Raw genomic sequence first — 22328 nt, 5'->3', positions numbered from 1 at the left:
GTACTTCCACTCCAAGAAAACAGTAGGAATGGCCAGGCGCAGTGGCTCACGCCAGTAATCCCAGCACTTTGGGAGGCCGAGGGGGGCAGATCACGAGGTCAGGAGATAGAGACCATCCTGGCTAACACGGTGAAACTCCCGTCTCTACTAAAAATACAAAAAAATTAGCCGGGCATGGTGGCAGGCACCTGTAGTCCCAGCTACTCGGAGAGGCTGAGGCAGGAGAATGGCGTGAACCCGGAGAGGCGGAGCTTGCAGTGAGCCGAGATCACGCCACTGCACTCCAGCCTGGGCGACAGAGCGAGACTCCATCTCAAAAAAAAAAATAAAAATAAACCCCAAAAACAAAACAGTAGGAAGGTGGTCATTACAGAGATGAAGCACCCTACGTGGGGTTGATGGAAGCCTGCAAGCTAAACCCTGTAGGCTGAGCAGAACTGAGCAGAGCCTGGGAAGAGTGGGGCCAGGCACTGTGGTTCCTCATGGACTGCTTTGGTTTGAGTTATAACCTCCAATGTGGGGCACGGGCACAGTGATCCACGGGACTACTGGAAGAAATGATCAGAACTTCTACATATATATATACATATAGCCTGGCTAGTATTTAATAAATGGGTAGAGAGCAACACATGTCTGTAATTTATAATAAATATATGTATAATGGAGGAGGGCATGCTCAAAAAATTTTTAACTGGTAGGAGCCCATGATTTTAAAAGTTAGCAAACCACTGGTTTATGATATCAGAGGACTAGTTAGAGAGGATAGGAAAGTAGCCTACCACATGCGATGAAGCCTGCTAGACCCAGGAACCCTGCCCTCTAGCTGGAGAAGTGAGAAGTTAGCCTCCTGTAGGGAAGGAGCAGCCTGTAGCAATCCCCTGCTGGTGCCAGGCTGAGAGATGGATGGCTGGTTGGGGGGGGGAGAGGGGGTGTGGAGGGGGGATGGGGGGGTGGGTGGGGAGGCAACAGGTATCCTGCTGGAGGCCTTTGAGAAAAACCTGCAGCATTAAGGAAGAGAAAAAATTATAATCCTGAAGATTCCTGAAAAATGTTTAATTATGAGAAACAAAAAGCAACATTAGAAGAGTCTTGGGTGGCCAGGCACAGTGGCTCACGCCTGTAATCCCAGCACTTTGAGAGGTCAAAGCAGGAGGATCACTTGAGGTCAGGAGTTTGAGACCAGCCTGACCAACATAGCAAAAACCCATCTCTGAAAAAAAAAAAAAAAATTAGCCGGAAGTGGTGGTGCATCTGTAGTCTCAGGAGGCTGAGGTTGGGGGATCACCTAACCTGGGAGGTCAAGAGTGCAGTGAGCAGAGATTACGCCACTGCACTCCAGCCTGGGCGACAGAGTGAGACCCTGTCTCAAAAAAAAAAAAAAAAAAGAAGGAAAAAGAAAGAAGAGTCTTGGGCATCTCTAATAGGGTGCCAGAATATATATGATCCTTATGATAGAGAAGAGTGGGCAGATGTGAAATGAAAATGTATCTGGTTCACATAAGCACAGAGTTCCAGAAAACTAAAATTGTTTTAGCAAAAAGAAAGTCCACAGTGATGGCACTACATTTTTTAAAATGTGGAATGTGGAGACAAACTTAAAAAATTTAAAGCTCTCTCAGAATGCAGAAGAGATAAGAGAAAGGATGAATAGGACAGAACTGGAGGCTATAGGATCCAGGTGCAATCTAAGAATTAGAGTTATTTCAGAGGAAGAAACAACAATTTGGATAAAAGCATAATCAGAAATATACACAAAGTAAACATTTTCAGAATTGGCCTAGGTAAGGGGATGCTGTGTGTGGGGATGGTAGATCAGAGTAGGCAGATCGAAACGGATTTCTCTTTTCCAGTTAGAATGTGGGGGACAGGAGGAGCCATCCCTAGACATATCCCGATACATTCTTTTTCTGGAAAATTTATTGAGTCATAAGGTGAAACAATCCTAGAGGCACACAGGCATCCCAGAGCTGACTCTCCCTCAGGAACCCTAAATTCAGAGTCATTAGAACAGTTCCACAGCATTTTAAATTTGGATTCACCCTGTCATTTGAATGAGGCAACCAAAGGGGAACAAAAGTCATTCTTGGAGTTTTCTGGGCTCAGATGGTAAACCACCTACACTTTTGGGGGGAACTCGTTTGCCAGTTGACCAAAGAATGAATCACAATTAAGATCTTAATAATGAAGTGTTGTAAAGAAAGACAGGTAGATATTGGTTCACACAGGCAAACATGAAATCAAGACTAAACTTATGCATGGTTGCAAAACTCCAAATTCTAATGTCAAAGAAAAAGTAGATTCTGGAAAGAGTAGATGTATGAAATTAAAGCAATAATTCAATAATAATTAGAGGGTTGCAAATCCTCAGATTAAAAGTTTGAGAGGAGAAGGCTAGAAGGGATTAGTAAAAGCATGCCAGATGCATTGTCTTATGTAGAGGAGAATTTTAAAATAAAGCCCTACTACTCAGTTTTAGCAATCAGAGAAATAGTTTTTTAAAATCTAAAGGAACCGCAGGCAAAATTTTACAAGTATAACAAGAATAACAATAGCATCAGCCATGTATTGTTTCATTCGATCCATGCCATAGCTCTATGAGATTGTATCTCCATACTATATATGAGGATGTTGAGATATAGAGAGGTTGAGCGATGTGCCTCAGGCCACAGAGCCAGCAGACTTGAGACTTCAACACCAGCCTGAGAGCCTTTTCCCTACCCTGAAAACATATACCTCCCATGCCACATCAAAGCCCACATAGCTAAGACAAAAAATAAAGGAAGCAGGAAGGAAGAATTTCAATACAAGGTATGAAAGAAGATCAGAGAAAACCAAACTTAAAATTTATAACAGTCAACATAATTATGTTTACCTCCTTGTTAAAAGTAAATGTCTCTTAGATGAGATTTAAAAGCAAAATTTAATTGCATGCCATTTACAAAAGAAGTACCTAGAACAGAAGGACCCAAAAATAAATGAAGAGCAAAGATTTATTAGGTAAGTACAAATCAGATGGCAAATGAACAGAAATTCTCATTTTAAACCAAGATGAATTCAAAACAGAAATCATTAAATTGTCCAAAAGAACCATTTAATATGGATAAAAGTGCTATATACAGTAAAACTGTGAATTTTATACAAAAAATGAGATTGATAATCTGAATTTTTAAATGTTTAAATTAATTGAGCACTTTGTAGCCTATAAACAAATAATACATCTTCTTTTTAAGCATCCAGAGAACACTAAAAAATCAATCAACTTCTTGGTCACACATTTCAAAACATCAGAAAAATTGCTCAGGCTGTATTCTCTGACCACAAGCCCATAAAACTCCAATTAAAGGACAACTTTTTGGTGGAACTTTTAAAGCAATCTCCTCAATCACAACAGAGAATTCAAAACTACCATTAAAGGCTATTAGAAAATTACAACAATGACAACCCTATATGTAAAAACTCAGGATGTACTCAGGTGTACTCAGATGAAAAATATCCTTAAAGTTTTTCAGGCACAATGGTGTGCACTGATAGCCCCAGATACTTGGGAGGCTGAGGTGGGAGGATCGCGTGAGCCTAGGAGTTCGAGCCAGTAGTGGACTATGATTGTGCCTGTGGATAGCCACTGCCTCAGCCTGGGCAACATAGGGAGACCCCGTTTTTAATAATAAAAACAGAAAAAAATGAACAGAGAAAATAATTGAATCCATTAGAAGAACAAAGCAAACCTCAGGAGGGAAGATTAACTTTATAACAAAGGCAAAGATAGGAATTAATGAATTTAAAAACCAGAAAAACATAATTTATAAATCCAAAAGATACCAACTTCTAAAATATAAATTTAATTGAGAAGAAAGAAAACACAAAATTAGAAATCTTAATGGAGAATAACTACTGATTCTTAGGATGTTTTAATAAATAAGTGAGAATAGCTTAACTTTTTTTTGAAAGAGAAGACCATTGAGGGGGCTTTCTCTACTAGATATTAAAATGTATTATAAAACTAAAAGTAATTAAGTCCCTCTGGCATTACTGAAAAATCAGTAATGACAGATCAATGAAACCTAATGGAAAACACTGAAATAAACCCTACTATGTTAGAACCCAATATACGAGAAAGAAAGCCAACTGGGAAGCAATAGATTATTCAATAAATGGTATTGGGGAAATTGGAAGCTTGGATGAAAAATCAAATTGGAACCCTAGCTCTCACCAGCCACCAAAATAAATTCCAGGTGGATTAAAAAGTCAGATGTAAAAGAAGAAACCATGAACAAGCTCCAGAAAACAACGTGAATATTTAATCAGCCCTGAGAGGAGAAAGAACTGCTAAGCAAAAAATCTCAGAAGAAACATGAAGGAAAAAACTGGTGTGTTTGATTACATCATACACACAATTTTAGATTTCAGTCCTTCAAAAAATATGAACTTATTTAAAGAGCAAATGTTACGCTAGAAAAAGTATTTGCAGCAAACATGACAGGAGGTAAATATCCCTATTATAAAAAGCAGTCTTAGAAACTAATCAGAAGAACTCATCTCCCCAGTGAAAAAAATAGTCTGAAGATAAGGCCAACTACAAAGGAAGAAATACAAAAAGCCAATAAAATAAAACACACAACACATATTCAGTCCCGCTAATCAAAGAACAGCAAATTATAATTACAAGGAGAATTACTTTTTCCCCTCTGGAGTTGACAAAATTTTAAATAAATATAACTCAGTGCTGGAGAATCTTCTTATTGTTGGCCGTGGAGGGGGATGGGGTTGTCTTACGCTGAGGGCAAGAAGGAAATTAGACCACCTTTCTGGAAAACAATTTAACAATTTGTCACAGGAGCCTTGAGTTTGTAACTTTGATCCAGGAATTCTCTTTCTAGGAAGCTATTTTAATAGAATAATCAATTTACATCAAACCTCTTCTGCATGGTGCAGTTTATAATAGAAAAGAATGAGAAACCAAGTAAACATCTGGGATTTAAATGGTTAAACAAGCATGGCACATCCATATGATGGGTAGTTAGCAAGAATTTTAAAAAATCAAATCAACGTGTTTGTTTTCGTTTTTGTTTGTTTGTTTCTTCGTTGTTTGTTTTTGATGCGGAGTCTCGTTCTGTCGCCTGGGCTGGAGTGCAGTGGTGCCATCTCGGCTCACTTCAGCCACCTCCTCCCAGGTTCAAGCAATTACCTTGCCTCAGCCTCCTGAGTAGCTGAAATTACAGGCACCTGCCACAATGCCTGGCTGAGTTTTTGTATTTTTAGTAGAGACGGAGTTTCTCCATATTGGCCAGGCTGGTCTTGAACTCCTGACCTCAAGTGATCCACCTGCCTCGGCCTCTCAAAGTGTTGGAATTACAGGCATGAGCCACCGCACCCGGCCTGAAAGTCAACCTTTTGAAAATTACAGTAAGGTAGGAAAATATTCATGATGTAATATTTGAAAAAGGAGCATACAACATAGCATTATGTAGGATATTACCAATTTATAGATAGATGCAGAAATACTTGGAAAATACATAGAAACATGAAATTGATTTCTTTGTGTTACATGTAATATTTATTTATTTATGAGATAGAGTCTTGCTCTGTCGTCTGGGCTGTAGTGCAGTAGCGCAATCTCAGCTCACTGCGACCTCTGCCTCCTGGGTTCAAACTATTCTCATGCCTCACCCTCCTGAGTAGCTGGGATTACAGGCGTGCGCCACCATGCCCGGCTAATTTTTGTGTTTTTAGTAGAGATGTGTTTTCGCCATGTTGGCCAGGCTGGTCTGCAACTCCTGGTCTCAGGTGATCCGCTCACCTCAGCTTCCCAAGGTGTACATGTGATTTTCATACATGTAAACATTAAGTTGATTTCTCATGATGTTACATGTGACTTTTTTCATTACTTTTTATTGTATTTTCAACAATGAGAATGCATATACATATATAGATTTTTAATGGAAAGAGGTAGCATTTGTTTTTACACACTTGACAAAGCCCCTCATCTTCCATAGGAACTCATGTTTTACATCAACGCGGGGTGGAAAGTAAAGCTGAATGGCTCAGTACATATAATTTTCTCTAACAAGCGCAATGCAAGTTCCGTCTTGAAGGGCTCTCTTCCGACCCGTCGGCCAGTGGCCTTGGTGGACAGGGCTGTGGGGCGCCTTTGCGGGCGCGCGCCTGCCTTGGAGCTTCTCTGCGGCCGGCCGCTTACAGGAGCGCCTGAGCCGGCGTGAGGGCAGGTGGAGCTCCACAGGGGACGTGTGATCGAGGCAGGCTCCACTGGCTCTTCAGTAGCCTCCCGGGCGGGCCAGGATCTGCGTCCCCGCGGTGCTGTGGGGTCCGGTGGGGAGACGCCGCGAGTCCGCGGGTGGTTCCCGCGCGGCCAGGCGGTCGTGGGGAGGCCGGGGCCCGGGAGAGGCCGAAGCTCGCTCCGCCAGGGGGCGCAGGGAGGGCCGGGTGGGCGGTGTCCCCACCTGCAGGGACTCGCCATGGAGGAGCAGAGCGTTCAGGTTCCCTCTCGCTGTGGCGACAGCCGGAGCGGCTTCAGGGCTGGGCCGGCGGCTCCAGGGCTGCTGCTAGCTCCTGGCTCCTGTCTCGAGTGGGATCCCATTCTGATTTCACCTGCATGATTCACAGTCTCCAGTCCCACTCCGCGGCCGCTTTCTCGTTATGTGATCTCGTATTCAGCCGTTCTTTCCTCTTCCTCATTGGCAGTATTTTTGTGCCCTTTGACACTTAAACTGCTCATTAGTGGCAGTTTTTTCGTACTTTTATATTAAATAATTATACATGACTTAGCTATTATAAATAATGGCTGATATCTCTTAGAAAGGAGAATCAAGAAATAGGGAAATTATTAGCCAGCGTAGTGGCACGCACCTGTAATCCCAGCTACTCGGGAGGCTGAGGCAGGAGAATCGCTTGAACCTGAGAGGCAGAGGTTGCAGTGAGCCGAGATCGCGCCATTGCACTCCAGCCTGGGAGACAGAGTGAGACTCCGTCTCAAAAACAAAGAAAGAAAGAAAGAAAAGAAAGAGAGGAGAAAGAAAGTGGGAGAGAGAGAAAATAAAATAAAAAAGAAACTGGTAAAACAAGCAAAATTTCCATAAAATTTGCATTCTGAAGCACTAAGTTTGAGACTGTGGGTGCAAAGTGAAATCCATATTGCATTGAGAAACCATTCCATTTTTTCAGTCAAGTCAACCCCCAAATTATTTACTGCATTACACCAAACCTCGGTTTCCCTTCACTCTCTTCTGCTGGGAAGTCACCAGTGTCTTTTGTCTCCAGGATTTTTGCCTTAGGGAGACCTAGTTAAATGCCAGGGTTCCTTCTCTAACTGGGGAGGACTATCTGACCTTTGTCACTGGAATGAATTCCTTCCTGTCTGCCAAAGATGGTACACAGCGACAGTTAGTGCCATGCTGGGTGTGTAGGAGAGAAGTGACTTCCTTTCCTACAACGGATGCCTAAGGGCATGGGGCTTCATTCTCACCCGCTCCCCCACCCACCTCCTTGGAGGGGCTGAGGTAAGGAAAAGGAAGGGGTTCCTGTAAGTGACGTCAGCCACATCTATTTGTGGGCTGACATTAGTCAAGCGGGAAATCCATATTCTGTCAGCTTTTCCATCCTTCAACTTTGGGGTTGTTTTGTTTGCCCCTCGTGATCCCATTGTGCCCTACATTTCCGGTGCAGACCCCTCCCTCAAAGGACGGGCACCTCAGCTCCACAGGGCCCCTTTTCCATGAGTTTGGTGTCCTAGGCTGGCTCTCAGGAGTGCAGCTCTTCACGCCGCTGTGCTTCCCCTGCCCTCCACTGCCAGCCCGGGACCCCCGCCCAAGCTGGGGTAAAGCCCTGCATTCCTGGCTCACATAGTGCAGCTGCTGGAAGGGTTTTTTAAAATGTGATTTTTTTTGGCCCGGCTTGGTGGCTCACACCTGTAATCCCAGCACTTTGGGAGGCCAAGGTGGGTGGATCACCTGAGGTCAGGAGTTCGAGACCACCCTGGCCAACATGGCGAAACGCTGTCTCTACTAAAAATACAAAAATTAGCCCATTGTGGTTGTGAGCACCTGTAATCCCAGCCACTCACGAGGCTGAGGCAGGAGAATCGCTTGAACTCAGGAGGTGGAGGATGCAGTGAGCCGAGATCACACCATTGCACTCCAGCCTGGGCGACAGAGCAAGACTCCATCTCAAAAACAAAAACAAAAACAAAAACAAAACAATGTTCTCCTTCCATTTAATACAGACTCCTCTATTCCCTGAGACTTGGCCCCAGTCCCCCAGAGGCTGAGCTGAGAGGGGATATGGGTGAGACATGCCATATTCCTTGAGTACCCCACCTCGTTCCATTCAGTCTGGATGCCTGCTTGCCCCCACTGCACAGAGTTTAAGGGGCAGCCAAAGTCCCCTGGCTGCCTTCAAGTAGTGGCCCTGGAAGCCTGCTGGCCCTAACACACCTGGTCATTTTGTTTTCCCAAAAGGCACCTGGGAGCTGCCTGGTAACACAGCCCCTGCGGGCCCACTCAGACAGGGCCAGACATGCTGCAACGGGCCCAGATGGGCTCTGACACTCCCACAATAGAGGGGGCACAGAGCTTAGTAAAACTCCTTTTAAATATCTTAAACATGTTTCAGCTGAGCCAAGGGGAAAACACCTAGTACACAGTAGCAATCGCACCAGCACAGGATCCACCCTGTGATCAGGACTGCCTGAACTCAGGGTGGAACAACTGAGTTTGACCCCCGGTTCTACCATTAACCTTGCATTTGTGCTTAACCTGACCAGAGTCATGCAGCCTCTTTTGAACACCCTCTGGGATACTACTTTAAAAGACTATCCAATCCATTTGCAGACAGCTCTGACTTAGAAATCTCTTCTTATTATTGGTTAATATTGGTTAAAACTTGTAGTTTCTGTCTTGGGTCCTAACTCAGTTCTCTGGGTCCACACAAAAGAAGTTCGAGTACCACAGGCTGGCGGTTAAGCCATTGACATCTGGGCAGATGTGGGCTTGGAGCCTTGCTTATGCTCTTACTAGCAGGTGACGTTGGGCCAGGAAAGGGGATAATTCACAAAAAGCCCTTAGCACAGGGTAGAACATTTAGCACACGGTGAGTACCCAGTGAAGCAGCCGGGTATTTCTTTTTCCACTGAAGGTCCCTTGAGTATCCAAAGTCAGGTTGAATCTTCTCTGCTCCAACCCAGTGGTCTCCAGTCTCCTCAACCATTGTCACAGGACTTCTGATCAGACTCCACCCTCTCGCTCACTCTCCTCCCTGGTCATCAGTGTCCTCATGAAGTGAAGGCCCCAGAACGAACATAGTGCCAAGTGTTAGTCATCCTCCCATTTTCTTAGCATTATTTTCCTTTTAATGCAGCCTGAGAGTAGCCCATATTCTTAGGGCAAAGGGCTCCCAGGCATAATGGCCTAGGAATTAGGGAGTGAAACCCAGGGCCCATCTCTGTTTAGGTTGGGCACTCTTGACAGTTCCATTCTATAGCCCCATGCTCTATTGTTAACTTTTCTTCAATACAATTGCAAGGGCCTTGTTTAGCCTGAATCCTGCAGGGAGCAACTTGCACCCTTGTTCCACGTGGCCACTACCAGATAAGAGCCACAGCTCAGTAAGGCCAGAAGGGTGGTTCAGCCATGTGGGAACCAGCCAGGACTCAGAGACAAGAGGCTCTTGTCCTGTTCCCAGCTTTAGCAAGGGAGTTGAGGGCTGGCCTGAAGTCCATTTCTCTCTGCCTTAGTTTTCCTGCGGATAAAAGCAATAGTTAGTTTCTCAGGCTCTCGCGGATTTCTCAACAGATTGAGTTGAGATCTCCCCTGCTCTCTGGACACATCTCATACTGATTCCCCCCATACCCTATTTCCTACACAGATCTGTCCTTTACCTGGACATTCTCCCTCCTCTGCCGTTTCCCTTCATCATGCTTGCTCCGGAGAATGCAGGCATTCTCACAGGAATGCATCCATGCATCCCAAGCGGAGCATTGAGCCACGCCTCTCTCTGAGCTGCAGTGCTCTCATGAGAGACTTGCTAAATAATAATACTGTTATGTATAGGTATGGAGCTCTGCTATTCACCAGGCACTGTGCTAGGAATTAAATATATCTTAAAGCATAAAACACACATGATTTTTTCCCTCATGAGCTTATAGTCTACCAGGGAAGACAGGTAACAAGTAAGGAAACAAAAAGTAGATAATTTCAAATCTATTATATATACTATGAAAGAGGAAAAAAGAAGTTTGCAATGATTCTTTTTTTAAAAAAATTTATGGCATTGGAGAGGGATCCTACTCATTTGGGGCCTGCTTGGAGGTCTCTCTGGGGAGGTGATGCTTCAGCTGAGGTCTGAAGGATGAGAGGAAATGAGCCCTTCACAGACCAAAAGGGTGAGCTTTCTGAGAAGAGGGAGAAGACTGCACCAAGGCCCTGAGCTGGCAAGGAGCCAGGGGGAAGGAGTCACTGGAAGGAGAGTAAACGGATGAAGGGGGGTTGTGGCAGGGACTGAGCTGCAGAAGGGGGCAGGAGGCTGAAAGTGAAGGGCCCTGAGGACCACGTTATGGCGTTGAACCTAAGTGCAGTGGAAAGCCTTTAAAGAGTTAACCTTTTATTTACTTGTTGTTTCTCCTTCTTCTTCTTCTTCTTCTTTCTTCTTCTTCTTCTTCTTCTTCTTCTTCTTCTTCTTCTTCTTCTTCTTCTTCTTCTTCTTCTTCTTCTTCTTCTTCTTCTCCTCCTCATTCTTCTTCTTCTTCTTCCTCTTCTTCTTCTTCCTCTTCCTCCTCCTCCTCTTCATCCTTGTCTTCTTCTTCTTCTTTGCCTTTGCCTTCTTGTTCTTCTTCCTCCTCCTCCTCCTCTACCTCCCCAACCCCTCCTCCTCCTCCCCTCTCCGTCCTCCACCTCTTCTTCTTCTCCTCCTCCTTCTTCTTCTTCCTGCTCTTCCTCCTCCTCATCTTCCTCTTCCTTCTTCTTCCTTCTTTCCCCCTCCTCCTCCTCCTTCTTCTTTGCCTTCTTCTTCTTCCTCTTCCTCCTCCCCTCTCTCTCCTCCTCCACCTCTCCTCCTCCTCCTCCACCTCTCCTCCTCCTCCTCCTCCACCTCTCCTCCTCCTCCTCCTCCACCTCTCCTCCTCCTCCTCCACCTCTCCTCCTCCTCCACCTCTCCTCCTCCTCCTGCTTCTTCTTCATCACCTTCTTCTTCTTCTTCTTTTCTTCTTCTTTTCTTCTTCTCCCTTCTTCTCCCTCTCTCCCTCTTTCTTTCCTTTCTTCCTTCTTTTCTTCTTTCTTTCTTTTCTTTCTTTCCTTCCTTCCCTCCCTCCTTCCCTCCTTTCTTTCTCTTTCTTTCTTTCTTTCTTTCTTTCTTTCTTTCTTTCTTCCTTCCTTCCTTCCTTCCTTCCTTCCTTCCTTTCTTTCTTCCTTCCTTTCTTCCTTCCTTCCTTCCCTTTCTTCTCTTTTCTTTCTTTCTTTCTTTCTTTCTTTCTTTCTTTCTTTCTTCTTTCTTCTTTCTTCTTTCTTTTCTCTTTCTTTCTTTCTTCCTTTCTTTCTTGTCTCACTTTGTCACCCAGACTGGAAGGCAATAGCATGATGACAGCTCACTGCAGCCTTTAACTCCTGGGCTCAAGCAATCTTCCCACTTCAGCCCCCTGAGTAGCTGAGACTACAAGCATAAGCCACCATGCCTGGCTAAATACAAAAATTTTTTGGCGACAGAGTCTCTCTATGTTGCCCAGACTGGTCTTAAACTACCAGCCTCAAGCAATCCTCCCACTTCAGGTTCCCAAGTATTAGGATTATAGGTGTGAGCCACCATGCCTGGTGCCTTTGAAGGGTTTTAAATAGGAGAGTAATACAATATGGTTCATTCTAAAAATATTACTTTGGCGTCTTTGTGAGTAAATTGGAGGTGGCAAGAAAACTACTAGGAGGACCAAAGAGGCTACTGTAGCAGGCCAGGCAAAAGACAAAAGTGACCTAGAAGGGTGGTGGTGGCAGTGTAGAGTTCTTGAATACATCCCTGCACCAGGCCAAGTTTTATATACATCTTCTCCTGTACTGATGTCCCACGCATCAAATCCGTGATCAAACTCATCATGTTGCCCCTAAATTCTCTCTCTGCTTCTCTGTTTGTGTCTTCTTTTTCTCAGGAACTTTATCCATTAGTATTCGTTTTAGGCTGCAAGTGATGGGAAACCCAAAACAACAATAGCTTAAACAAAATAGAAGTTCTGTCTGACGCCAAAGAAGTCCGGAAAGGTGTCTATAGCAGGTATGCTGCTCTATGGCATCATCAGGGACACAGGCTCCTTCTCCCTTGTTGCCCTGCCATCCTTGGTACATGGCTTCTTTCTCATACTTCAAGAAAGCTGCTGGAGCTCCCACCATCCCACCTACTTTTTAGCCATCAGGAAAGAGAAATGGACAAAATAAGGTTGTTTCTTTCTTGTTAAGGACATTTCCTGGAAGTAACACATGTCACTTTTATTTACGTCCGTTGGTCATTCACATGGCGGGAAAATGTAGTCTTTATTATTGGTAATCATTGCTCATTCCTGGGCGCTCTTACTAATGAACAAGAGGAGAAATGCTGTTGAGCTACAACTATCTCTTAGGCTCAAATCATTCCGCATCCTTATGCCCGCTCCCAGCCCCATTTCCAGCCCTCTATTTAGGCACCAAGCTCTATGGTTCTTATTCTGTGATGTCGCTCAAAGTCATCTCTTCCTGCTACCTCCCTGACACAGATCCGTGTCATCTTACACCAGTTTACAGAAGTAGCTTTTCTGGCTTCCAGTTACCCTTCCTACTGTTACCCCTCAAAAACCTTCAATTGCTCCCTCTAGAAGATTAAGTCCATATTTTTAAATTTAGTGACCAAGGCCCTCCATCATGCAATTCCAGTCAACCCATGATAAAACCAGTTTGGTTCAATTTTAGTAACATCAGCAACAATGGTAATAATGATACTTTGCATTCCTACATGTAAGGTTTTATTGCTCACAGAAGGGACAGAACATGGCACCTGGAGTCAGAAACGTGCGCTCATAGCCTGGCTTGACAATGGACCAGCTGTGCGATCCTGGGCAAGTCACCTGCCCTCTATTAAATAAGCGCCTGCGACTGTGGCTGGTTCCTGATAAACCCTGAGCCCTTTCCTTTCCTGGGCCTCTTTCTTGGGATCTGTAGATTGGAGGTAAGCCTGGTCTACCTACTTCCCAGGGGATTATGAAGTTCAAACAAGAGGAGACCTGAACAGCTGGGGGAAACTTAAAACACAGGACATCCTCTTCTGTTTTTCACCACGACCCTACGAAGTGAGCAGGCAGGACGGGGAGCCCACGGTCCCCATTTCGTGGATGAGGATGTGGTGACTCAAGGAGGCTCATGATCTGCCCTGGCCCTGACTTGCAGGGCAGTGGAGGAGGCCTGGGCCCTTGGGACCCCAATCGCCTGTGGCAGGGCTCTTGGGGTATGTGTTCCACTGGGGAGGTGTGTTACAGAGTGAAGCTGTGTTGGGACAAAAGGAGAAAGAACGTAAGATGCAAAGTTTTTCTTTCATTTTGGGCTGTGCAGTCATTTTCTAATTTCTTTGAGGTCATGCTGTTTGGTACCTGGGAAAGGAATTGTGATTGGTGTTCTAGAAAAACAGCGATTTTTAGTGGGAAGCCACTGCCTATTACAAAGTACAGGCAGAAGCGGCTGATTGTCCTTGAATGCCACGATGTGCGTTTTCAAGGGGTGGGGTGGGGTCTGGTGACTGGCTAGACTTTTTTGGAGAAAATGTATAACCAACTTAATAAAGTAAACATCTATGTTGTCAAACTTACTGAGTTAAGTAGATGTGAATATAGTTAACTGAGTAGTAGCTTTATAATTATTTTGTCAAGTTTAACATGTGAAATTGTTCCCACTTAGTTACCAGTATTCTTAAATTGTCTTGTTTATAATTTAAACTGTGGATTTTATTTAGAGAGTAAATGTGTCTGGAGGCTTTTCATTATTTCAGAAATTAGACGATAGATTCCTGAGGTGCCCGGCCTGTCCCTGAGGCCACATGATGCAGAACTGGAGGCAGGTGAGTCTGAGCCGGGTGCTCGGAGCCTAGTCAAGGGTGACCACAGGCCGAGGGAGGAGAAACTTCTGACATGCAGCGTCCTCATAGGAATGCTTTGTGGTGTTATCTCCATTTCCCTGATGGAAAAACTGAGGCCAAGAGCAGTGGGGTAACTCCCCCACCATAGTGTGGAGTTGCTTAATTGACTCGCCCGCAGCAGAGGGCATGTCTGTATGATAATGTCTGCTACAGGGCCCAGCCTCTGTAGGGGGCTAGGAATTGGTTTCTAATAAATAAGGAGCACTATCTTCTTTCATGGCCATTCATTCTACACAGGTTCTCCTCTGTGGCCCAGCACTCTGTGAAGTAAGCAGGGCAGGAGCAATTTTCCCATTTTAGAAATTAGGAACTGGAGGCTTTGGGAGCTAAGCGAGCGAGGGTCTCACCGCTGGCCCAGGGCTGCTACCCGGAGAGTCCTCCACCTGGAGCACTCCCATTCTCCGAGGTCCCCTTGCCAGCTGGGCATGGCTGTCCAGCCCGAACATCACTCCTTCCTTCCTTCATCTGCTCAGTGCTTGAAGATCCCAGAGTCCAAGGTCACTTCGGCTAACAAGCTGATGGCCCTATATTTGGGTGAGCTGATGGTGCTAATGGCAGTGTAGATCTTCGTTTTAGAGGATAATTATGTTTTCTGAAAGTCTGTGGAGAATTATGCCATTGCTTGAGGGATATCTAATAAAAATCACCCATCGGATAAAAGTAGAAGTCAGCAGTAGACTAGCGTTCACCTAAGGAATCATCATCGTCATCATTGTCATCATCTTCCTTATCAACAGGCTTGTCTCTACTCATGACAGATTTGGCCAAAATGAAAAAAATAAAGGAGGCCTTTCGAGGACTTAACACGCGGAGGACTTTCCTCCATGCCTCCTCTCTCTGTCTGCCTAATTTCAGTGAGTCAGTTTTTCCTCCCCATCTGTTTGCTTTCTGGCACTTTACACAACTGTCTGGGCTCTTTCATTTTGCCTTCTGTGGTTGCTCAACTCCATCGTTTCCCTCTCATTGCTTCTCCTTTGTTCCCTGGCAGGCTCCTCTCATCTGCCAGTTTCCAGTCCTATGAAGAGTCAGAGGTGGGTTGTAGTTTTCAGGCAGCATTTTTGTTGCCTGGCAACATGTAACAAGCATCTTCGGTGGTGGCTGCTTCCCCTAAAACAGAGCCAGGCTGGGGATGCAGTGGACGAAGGAGTCTCTGGGAGCTTCTCTGGGGTCATGGGGAGGAGTTAGGGGAGGGGGACAGACAGACAGGTTGGTTTCCATGGTGACTCTGAGTGTTGCCATTCTTACTCTTTTTAATAGCCTTGGCACCGGCACGCCCTCTCCTGCGCCATTTCAGGCACCCCAGGTGTCCAGTGGTGAAAAGCCTTGGGTTAGGAGCCATCAGAAGTCCTGTGTAACTTGAGAGGCACCTGCTGCAGCTCCCTGAGGCATGGCCAGCCTGGATGAAGGCTGCTAGGTGGTTTCCACTGGTGCTGACTCTTGCTTTATCTTGTCCGCACGGGATGCCACAGGCCTCCTGTCTGGAAAGACACCTGGCTTTTGCCTCTGCAGTCAGCCCAGCTGCTAGTTCTCCCGAGAATGGGAGGGGGAGAGAGAAGGGGGACAGAATGTGATCCAAAAAAACACCTGACTTAGAGCTGGAGGGGGCTCTAGAGCTTCTTTAACCAAATCCTCACATGGTACACACGAGGAAACCAAGGCCCAAAGAAGGGAAGCAACATGTCCAGAGTCACACCGCGAGTTGGGCGGGTCTGAGCTCCCAGCCAAGGGTCTCTCTCCTGGGACTGGACTCTGCTGAGCTCACACATCTGATGCCCTGTGGCTAGAAAGAGGCAGCATGTGGTGAGAAGTACACCAGATGCCCAGTCCTCTGCTTTCTGGCCTCCATTTGCTTATCTAAAAAGAATGAGGTAAACTGGGCTAGAGGGAGCCCCAAGACTCAGTGACTCTCATGGTAAAGCTGACCCAGCAGGCAGGCCCCTGCTGCCCAGGCCTTCAGCCACGTGTCCAGGGCTGCTCTCACCGCCCCAGGAAAGCCCAGAAGCTGAGGGGGTCCTGGGCCTCTGAGCTGATACTCCCCAGGAGAATTCCACTGTGTGCAGAGACCCGGAGCACAGCCACGACACTTGTCACCATCAGGCTGATTTAGGGCAAGCCTCCTGGGCATCTGTGTCTTCGAAGATGGTCTCTTAAGGCCCTTATCAAGGATCAGGGCTGCAGCTGCCCACTCCCCTACCTAACCAGCTCTCCATCTTGTGTGGGAAATGGGTAAGAAAACGTTCTCTGAGAATTACAGCTCCTTAGAGCTGGAAGGGGCCCTAATGCACATGGACCCAGACCCCACCCTTCCCAGATGAGGAGAGGGAGGCCCAGAGCTATGAAGGTTGATGCGAAGGGGGTTTTGCTCTGTTCCCTTCAGACCCTACAGAGGAGAAGGCATCTCCAGATGGGTCATCTGTTTATCCTGCTCCTTCCTTTCCTCAAGTAAGAATCTCTCTGTTCAAGAGGCAGAGAAAAGGATTGCTGAAGGCAATCTGTCTCTTCATATCTCTTTCATTCTGCTCCTGGGGCCGAGGAAATGGGTGAGGAGGGGTGCAGGAGGCCCTTGGCCTGAGCACCAGGCCTGGAGCCTTCCTTCCAGCCGCTGCTCTCCAGAGCTTGGGGTGCACCAGCTTCGAGGCTTTAGAAGCTTCTCCAGCAAGAAAGGCCCTCTTGAGGGAAAAGTGTGTGTGACTGGCTATCTCCATTCCTTTCTCCATATAGTGTTGAGCTTCAGAATTAGCTTTATTTCTGATGTGTACCAGAATTTTCAGTTAATCATGTAAACCAAGGCTCAGGTGACTTGGCTGTGGGCAGGTGGGGCCGGACCAGCCCCTGAGAAACTACTCCCATCCTAGACTTTGTCATGCTTCACTTGGCCAGAGCCCACTCCCAGAAAGCAGGGAAATGTGCCTTTCTGGGTAGCCCAGGCCTGTGGAAAGAGGCGAGAGGTCAGGGACAGCTGCACTCCCTGGGCAGGCTGCTTGTGGTCCGGGAGCATCCTGCAGTCTCCCCAAGCCCCACGGCCATGGGGGCCCCGGGTCAGGGCATTACTGTGCATATCCCTGTCCTTAGGCCCCTCATGCTCAGGCCAGACCCTCACCCAGGTGCCCTTGCCCTCAGACTCCTCCCCTTCCAGCCTCTGTCTCTGTCTCCATCCCTGTCTCTCTCTATCTTCCTCTCTCTCTGATTCCCTGGGGGCTACTTTGCAACCTCTGCTGAGTCAGAATTCTTCCCACTCGCCCTGATGTCCCAGGCTCCTCCTTGGCACCCTGTCTTCTCTGTGGCAGGGAAAGACGCCCAACCAGAGCTCCCACATCCTGCCCTGGGAACCCCACTGCTCTGGGAAACAGAAACAAGAAAATTCCTTCCTAGGGTACTTTTTCTGTGCTGTTCCTCTTTGTTCTTGGTCACAGGGTGATTCCCACCTCCTTCCCACACTAACTCTGCCTAGGTGAGGCTGCAGCTTTGTGTGCCTTCCACAACGTTTGCTTGCCTGGGGAGCTGCCTGCCTTTAATTATCTTTGGAAAGCATAACTGAGAAGAGCAAGACACCCTTCTTTTCTTTAGGGCTCTTGCCAGGAGCACTGCCTATGCAGCACTTCCCTCCAGGGGGTGCCATTCACATTGAAGTCTTTGTGACTGGCACTCCTTGGAGTTGCACAGTGCACAACCTACGTTGCTGAACAGGGCAGCCCTGGCTCTGTCTCACTGTCCTGGGAAGCATGGCTCATTATAACACAGATCCAGGATCAGATACCTGAGAAAGAGAGAATCCCCAGCAGTCTCTCCACTCATCTCCCCTCCCTTTTTAGGTCTCCACCTCCTCCAAGGTGTAATATGGTCAAAGACAGCTCCTCCAAGGTGCAATATGGTCAAAGACAGGGCTGTGGATGCAGGCAAGTCCAAGCATACACTCGGGCCCTGCCACTCAATTGATGTTTTATTTTGTGCAAGTTTCCTAATCTAGTAATTAATCAAGTGATCCTCCCACCTCAGCCTCCAGAGTAGCTGGGACTGTAGGCACATACCACCACATGCCCTGCTAATTTTATTCATTTTTTGTAGAGACAGCATCTCACTATGTTGCCCAGTCTGGTCTTGAACTCCTGGGCTCAAGAGATCCTTCTGTCTCAGCCTCCCAAAGTGCTTGGATTACAGGCATGAGCCACTGCACCTGGTCTAATTTTCCAATTCAATAAAATAGGAAGTGACAGTTATGAGTCTTGTTTTTTGAGGATTAAATTCAGTAATGCACGTAAAACTTTGGCCCATATGGCACGTGATTGGCACTTGAGAAATGATAGTGATTATTGTTATCTCTTCAAATAAGATTAGCATCCAGTCCTACCTACCACACAGAGATAGCCCCAGAAATAAAATGAAGTGAGAAGTAGATAATCTCTAAGATCTTTGAGGAAGTGTTTTGCACGAATCCCAACTACTGTTGTTCTTCTCTCTGTATATGAAAAACGATGAACTGTGAAGCCCCTTTGCTTCCGAGTCACGCTCTGTGACTGATGGCAGATGTCGGGAAAGGCTCAACCAGGAGAGAGAAAGCTTGCAGGCGCGGGCGGCAGACTGAGGGCCCCGGGCGGGTGGAGCTGAATGAAAACCACAGACAGACAGACAGCAGCTGTGAGAGAAAGCAGAGACCCGGAATGGCTTTAAACAGAAAGCAGAGGCCCACAGCAGGGAGTGAGATGAGACCAGGTTTAAACGTCACTTTCCCCTAAGTCCTCGTTGATTCACAGCTTCCTTCAGTAGGTCTGACCAGCTTTCTCAGCGCCTGCCGACCAACAAACCAACCGACCAATGGAGGCTGGTGCTGGGGGTGGAGATGGTCAAGAGCCCGTGGTGAGAAGTGAGGGAGAATGAGGAAGAAGGGGCTCCACAGAAGGCACTTGATCCAGGACGGCTTTCCGAAGGAGGTGATTTCCTAGGCCTAAGGGGCCTCCAGGCAGAGGCGCCAGCATGAGCGAAGCTCAGAGGTGGGGAAGCATGGGTTGGAGGAGAGAACAAGCAGTTGCTTGCTGGGGTATCATAAGATGCCGCAGTGCACTCACGGCTGCAGGAGTGGGCAGGGGCCTTTTTCACCAGCCTAAGGATTTTGGAATGACTCTTCTATCAGCCAACAGTTTCCAATCTTATTTATGCACTTGTTTCTTTGATTCCAGCGATGCAGGAGAGATGATATTCAGACACCCGACTTCTGCTGTGGGTGTGTCCCAGGTTATAAATCGTTTCCATCAGGCTAGCTGGAGTCCCGGCCCTTCCTTTCCACTGAAGAAAGCAAATCAGGGTACAAGACAGCGATAGTGATATTATCACAGGATAGCCTTGAAACTGCCATAACAAAAAAAATAAATGGTTCACAAATGTCAATCCTTCAACTACTATCAGCCCCAGAGAGAGTTTGTCTACCCCAGTGTCGCTGCGCAGAGGCTGAGAACGTCCCCTCTCCTCTTCCCACACCTAAGCCAGGGGGAGCCACTGGTAGATTGGGAGCAAGGGAGGGTCTGGAATTTCGGAAAAATTTCCCTGGCTGCAGTGTGGAAGAGGGGTTTGAGGGGAAAACGGGACACCAGCTGGGGAGACTGCTGTAGTAACAGAGCTGTGACAGGATGCTGCCCCCACCACCCCCGGGGACAGTGGTGGCTAGGATGGAGAGCAAGGGCAGTTTTGAGAGAGCTAGAGGAGCCAACCTCCACCGGACTGACTCACTGGATGTGGAGTGATGGGGAGGAAGCTCAGGAACAGTGCCTGGTGTCCTAGTGTGGCTGGCTGGATAGCTGGTGGGACTGCCCACAAATAGGAGGTGCAGGAGGAAGAGGGCTGGGGTTGCAGGGGACCTGGGCAGCAGGGAGAGGGCAGGTAATGAGCAGAGTTGGGGATCAGTTGAGCTTAGTTTACCTGCTACCCCTCCAGAGATGTCTCACGTTGGGAGGACCCATGCACCTACTCCAGATGTTATGCTTCTGACTTTACAGCATAGGATTCTGCCTGGCGACGTTTGATGCCATCTGTATCTGGCCACCCAGTGGGTGCAAAATGCAAGTTTGCTGATTAAGCAAAATCAACCTGAAGCAAACAAAGACTGGTGTCCCCAAGGGATAGCCAGCTCCTTGGAGGCAGAAACCCTTTCCCTCTAGGGCAGAGCTTCCTCTGTGGGTCCTCACAGGGGAGGGTGGGAGAGAGACTGAACGAGTGAAAGGGAAAACGAGAGGAGAGGTGAGAGGGAGGCGGAGACAGTGCTTCAAAGGAGACAAAAAGAAAAAGAAGCATGAGAGAGAAGAAGAAAGAACAGAGAGGGGCAAAGGCAGGAAAAATAGAGGAGAAGGAGGAAGAAGACGGAGGGGTTTGGGGCGAGGGTAACAGTGCAGGCCAGCTGTGCCCGTGAGTTCATGGGGTTCTGCTTATTAAACCCCAGCACTGGCAACTTTGAGAAGATGCTCAGAGTTCTTTCCCCGCCCTGCTTCTCCCTCCAACTCACCTCAGCCTTCTCCTGAACCTGCCGCTCCACCCGCAGCACTGTCATCCCAGCCCATATCTGCTCCTCTGAGATGGCTCTGTGTCCCCTGTGCAGTGGCCCTGTGCCTCAACTTGGCGTCACTTGTCTCCATTATAACACGGCCCTTTTTTGCCTTGGTGTTGCTTGGTGTCTGCCTCCTTCCTAGAACTCTAAGTTCCCAAGTAGGCACCAAGCCAGGCACACAGTAGGGGGCTCATTCCTATTGCTGACCAAATGAACTCATTTACTAAGTTCCAAAATTTGTGCCAGGCACTGTGCAGAGTTTTATATTTTTCATTAGTCCCGTGCGAGGTTTTGCTGCTTCATTTTACAGAAGTGAAGCCCAAGACACAGAGAGGTTAAGTGCCTTCCCTAGGCCACACAGCTGACAGGTGGCAGGGCTGGGATCCAAACCCCCATCTGTTGGACTCTCCGCCCATGCCCTCTCTGCCATGCCACCTCCAGATACTGTGGAAGACATGCTTCCCATGGGAACAGTGCCTCTTCCAAGCATATTGTTTTTCTCCATTTTCATGCATTTTATTAAACATTTCCAAATCAGGAAACATGGAAATATTTTTTAATAAGAAGAAAGAAAACATTGCAAATTGAGAAACTGACTCAGAAGGATTTGCCAGATGAGCCATCTGGTTTTAAATTTAATAACCATTCAGAGAGGTTGACAGTGCTTCCCTCTAAGAAGAAAATGGACTGTGGAAGGAGTGGCAGCTGGCTTCCCTCAAATGGTGCATCCATTTGCAAGGTGGAGAAGTTGAGCAAGACCAAGAGACCCAAGAGAAGAGAAACACACTCCAAGAAAAGCTTGGCCGGTGCTGGTGTTGAAGCTTCCCCGCCGAGGCTTGCAGAGGTTGCATCCAGCTGTGTGACACCAGCCAGCTGTCCCACCTCTTCCAGAGTTTCTCAGAAGCTTCTACAGAAAACCACTAATGGAGACAGAGATGCTACCACCTCAGTGAGAAAAAGCCACACCAAGCAAACCCTCGTGTTCACAGAGCAAGAACAAGCTGTGGTTGTTTGGCGGCAAGTCACATTTGTTTGTTGGAGCCGTTGTGCTCTGGTGGTGCTGGTTTTCTCTCCTTTTAAAAATAACTGGAGGCCTTGCACCATGCTGTTAGTTCTTAGGGCTGGAAATAAAAGACTAGATTTAGAGTTGCCTTGGAAAGATCCAGGGCTGTTACCTTGAATTACCTGGTAGAGGAAAACGTCGTTATTTTCCTAAATTCAAAGCCAATCCTTGAAAAAGAGGACACAGAGGTGAAGTGGATGGAGGGGTGACTTTATATATGCATATGGTGTCCTGGGCACGTGGTTTGATAGGCTTGTGATCAGCCCTGAGTCTTCAAAGCCGTTTATTTTACATTTTAAGGTGTTTATAAGGGAAATTGTTTTTGAGAAAAGAACGAACTATTTTTTTTTTTTTTTGCCTTGATGTGAATTCACCCACTGGCACAAGCAGTAATAGCCCTGAAGTCACCCTAAGCCATTTATTCCTCAGCTGCCTTTGAATTTCAATGGGATTCTTTCACACACCTCAAGCATTTCTGAAATGCTCCTAAACTAAAGGAGCTCATAATACCCTTAAGAAATGATGATTTCACCCCATTTTCTCCATAAAGCTGGAATCACATGCCCTAGCATGCTGAAAGTACTT

The 22328-nt window shown here is 46.9% G+C and overlaps 1 protein-coding gene across 9 annotated transcripts in view; it reads left to right on the top strand.

Moving 5' to 3' along the window:
* KCNN3 (potassium calcium-activated channel subfamily N member 3) overlaps nucleotides 1–22328 on the top strand; it is a 163298-nt gene that overhangs the window by 103844 nt on the left and 37126 nt on the right. The window contains exon 4 of one of the 9 annotated variants that reach the window (XM_063626461.1): nucleotides 19555–19563. The exons of the other annotated variants lie outside the window; for them this stretch is intronic. Within the exon in view, the coding sequence (XP_063482531.1) occupies nucleotides 19555–19563 (9 nt within the window). The remainder of the gene's footprint in view (nucleotides 1–19554; nucleotides 19564–22328) is intronic. 9 annotated transcript variants of the gene reach the window in all.

Source organism: Symphalangus syndactylus, chromosome 12 (assembly GCF_028878055.3).
Source record: "Symphalangus syndactylus isolate Jambi chromosome 12, NHGRI_mSymSyn1-v2.1_pri, whole genome shotgun sequence".
Classification (NCBI taxonomy): Eukaryota; Metazoa; Chordata; class Mammalia; order Primates; family Hylobatidae; genus Symphalangus; species Symphalangus syndactylus.
This window is presented reverse-complemented; position numbering and strand designations above follow the sequence as displayed.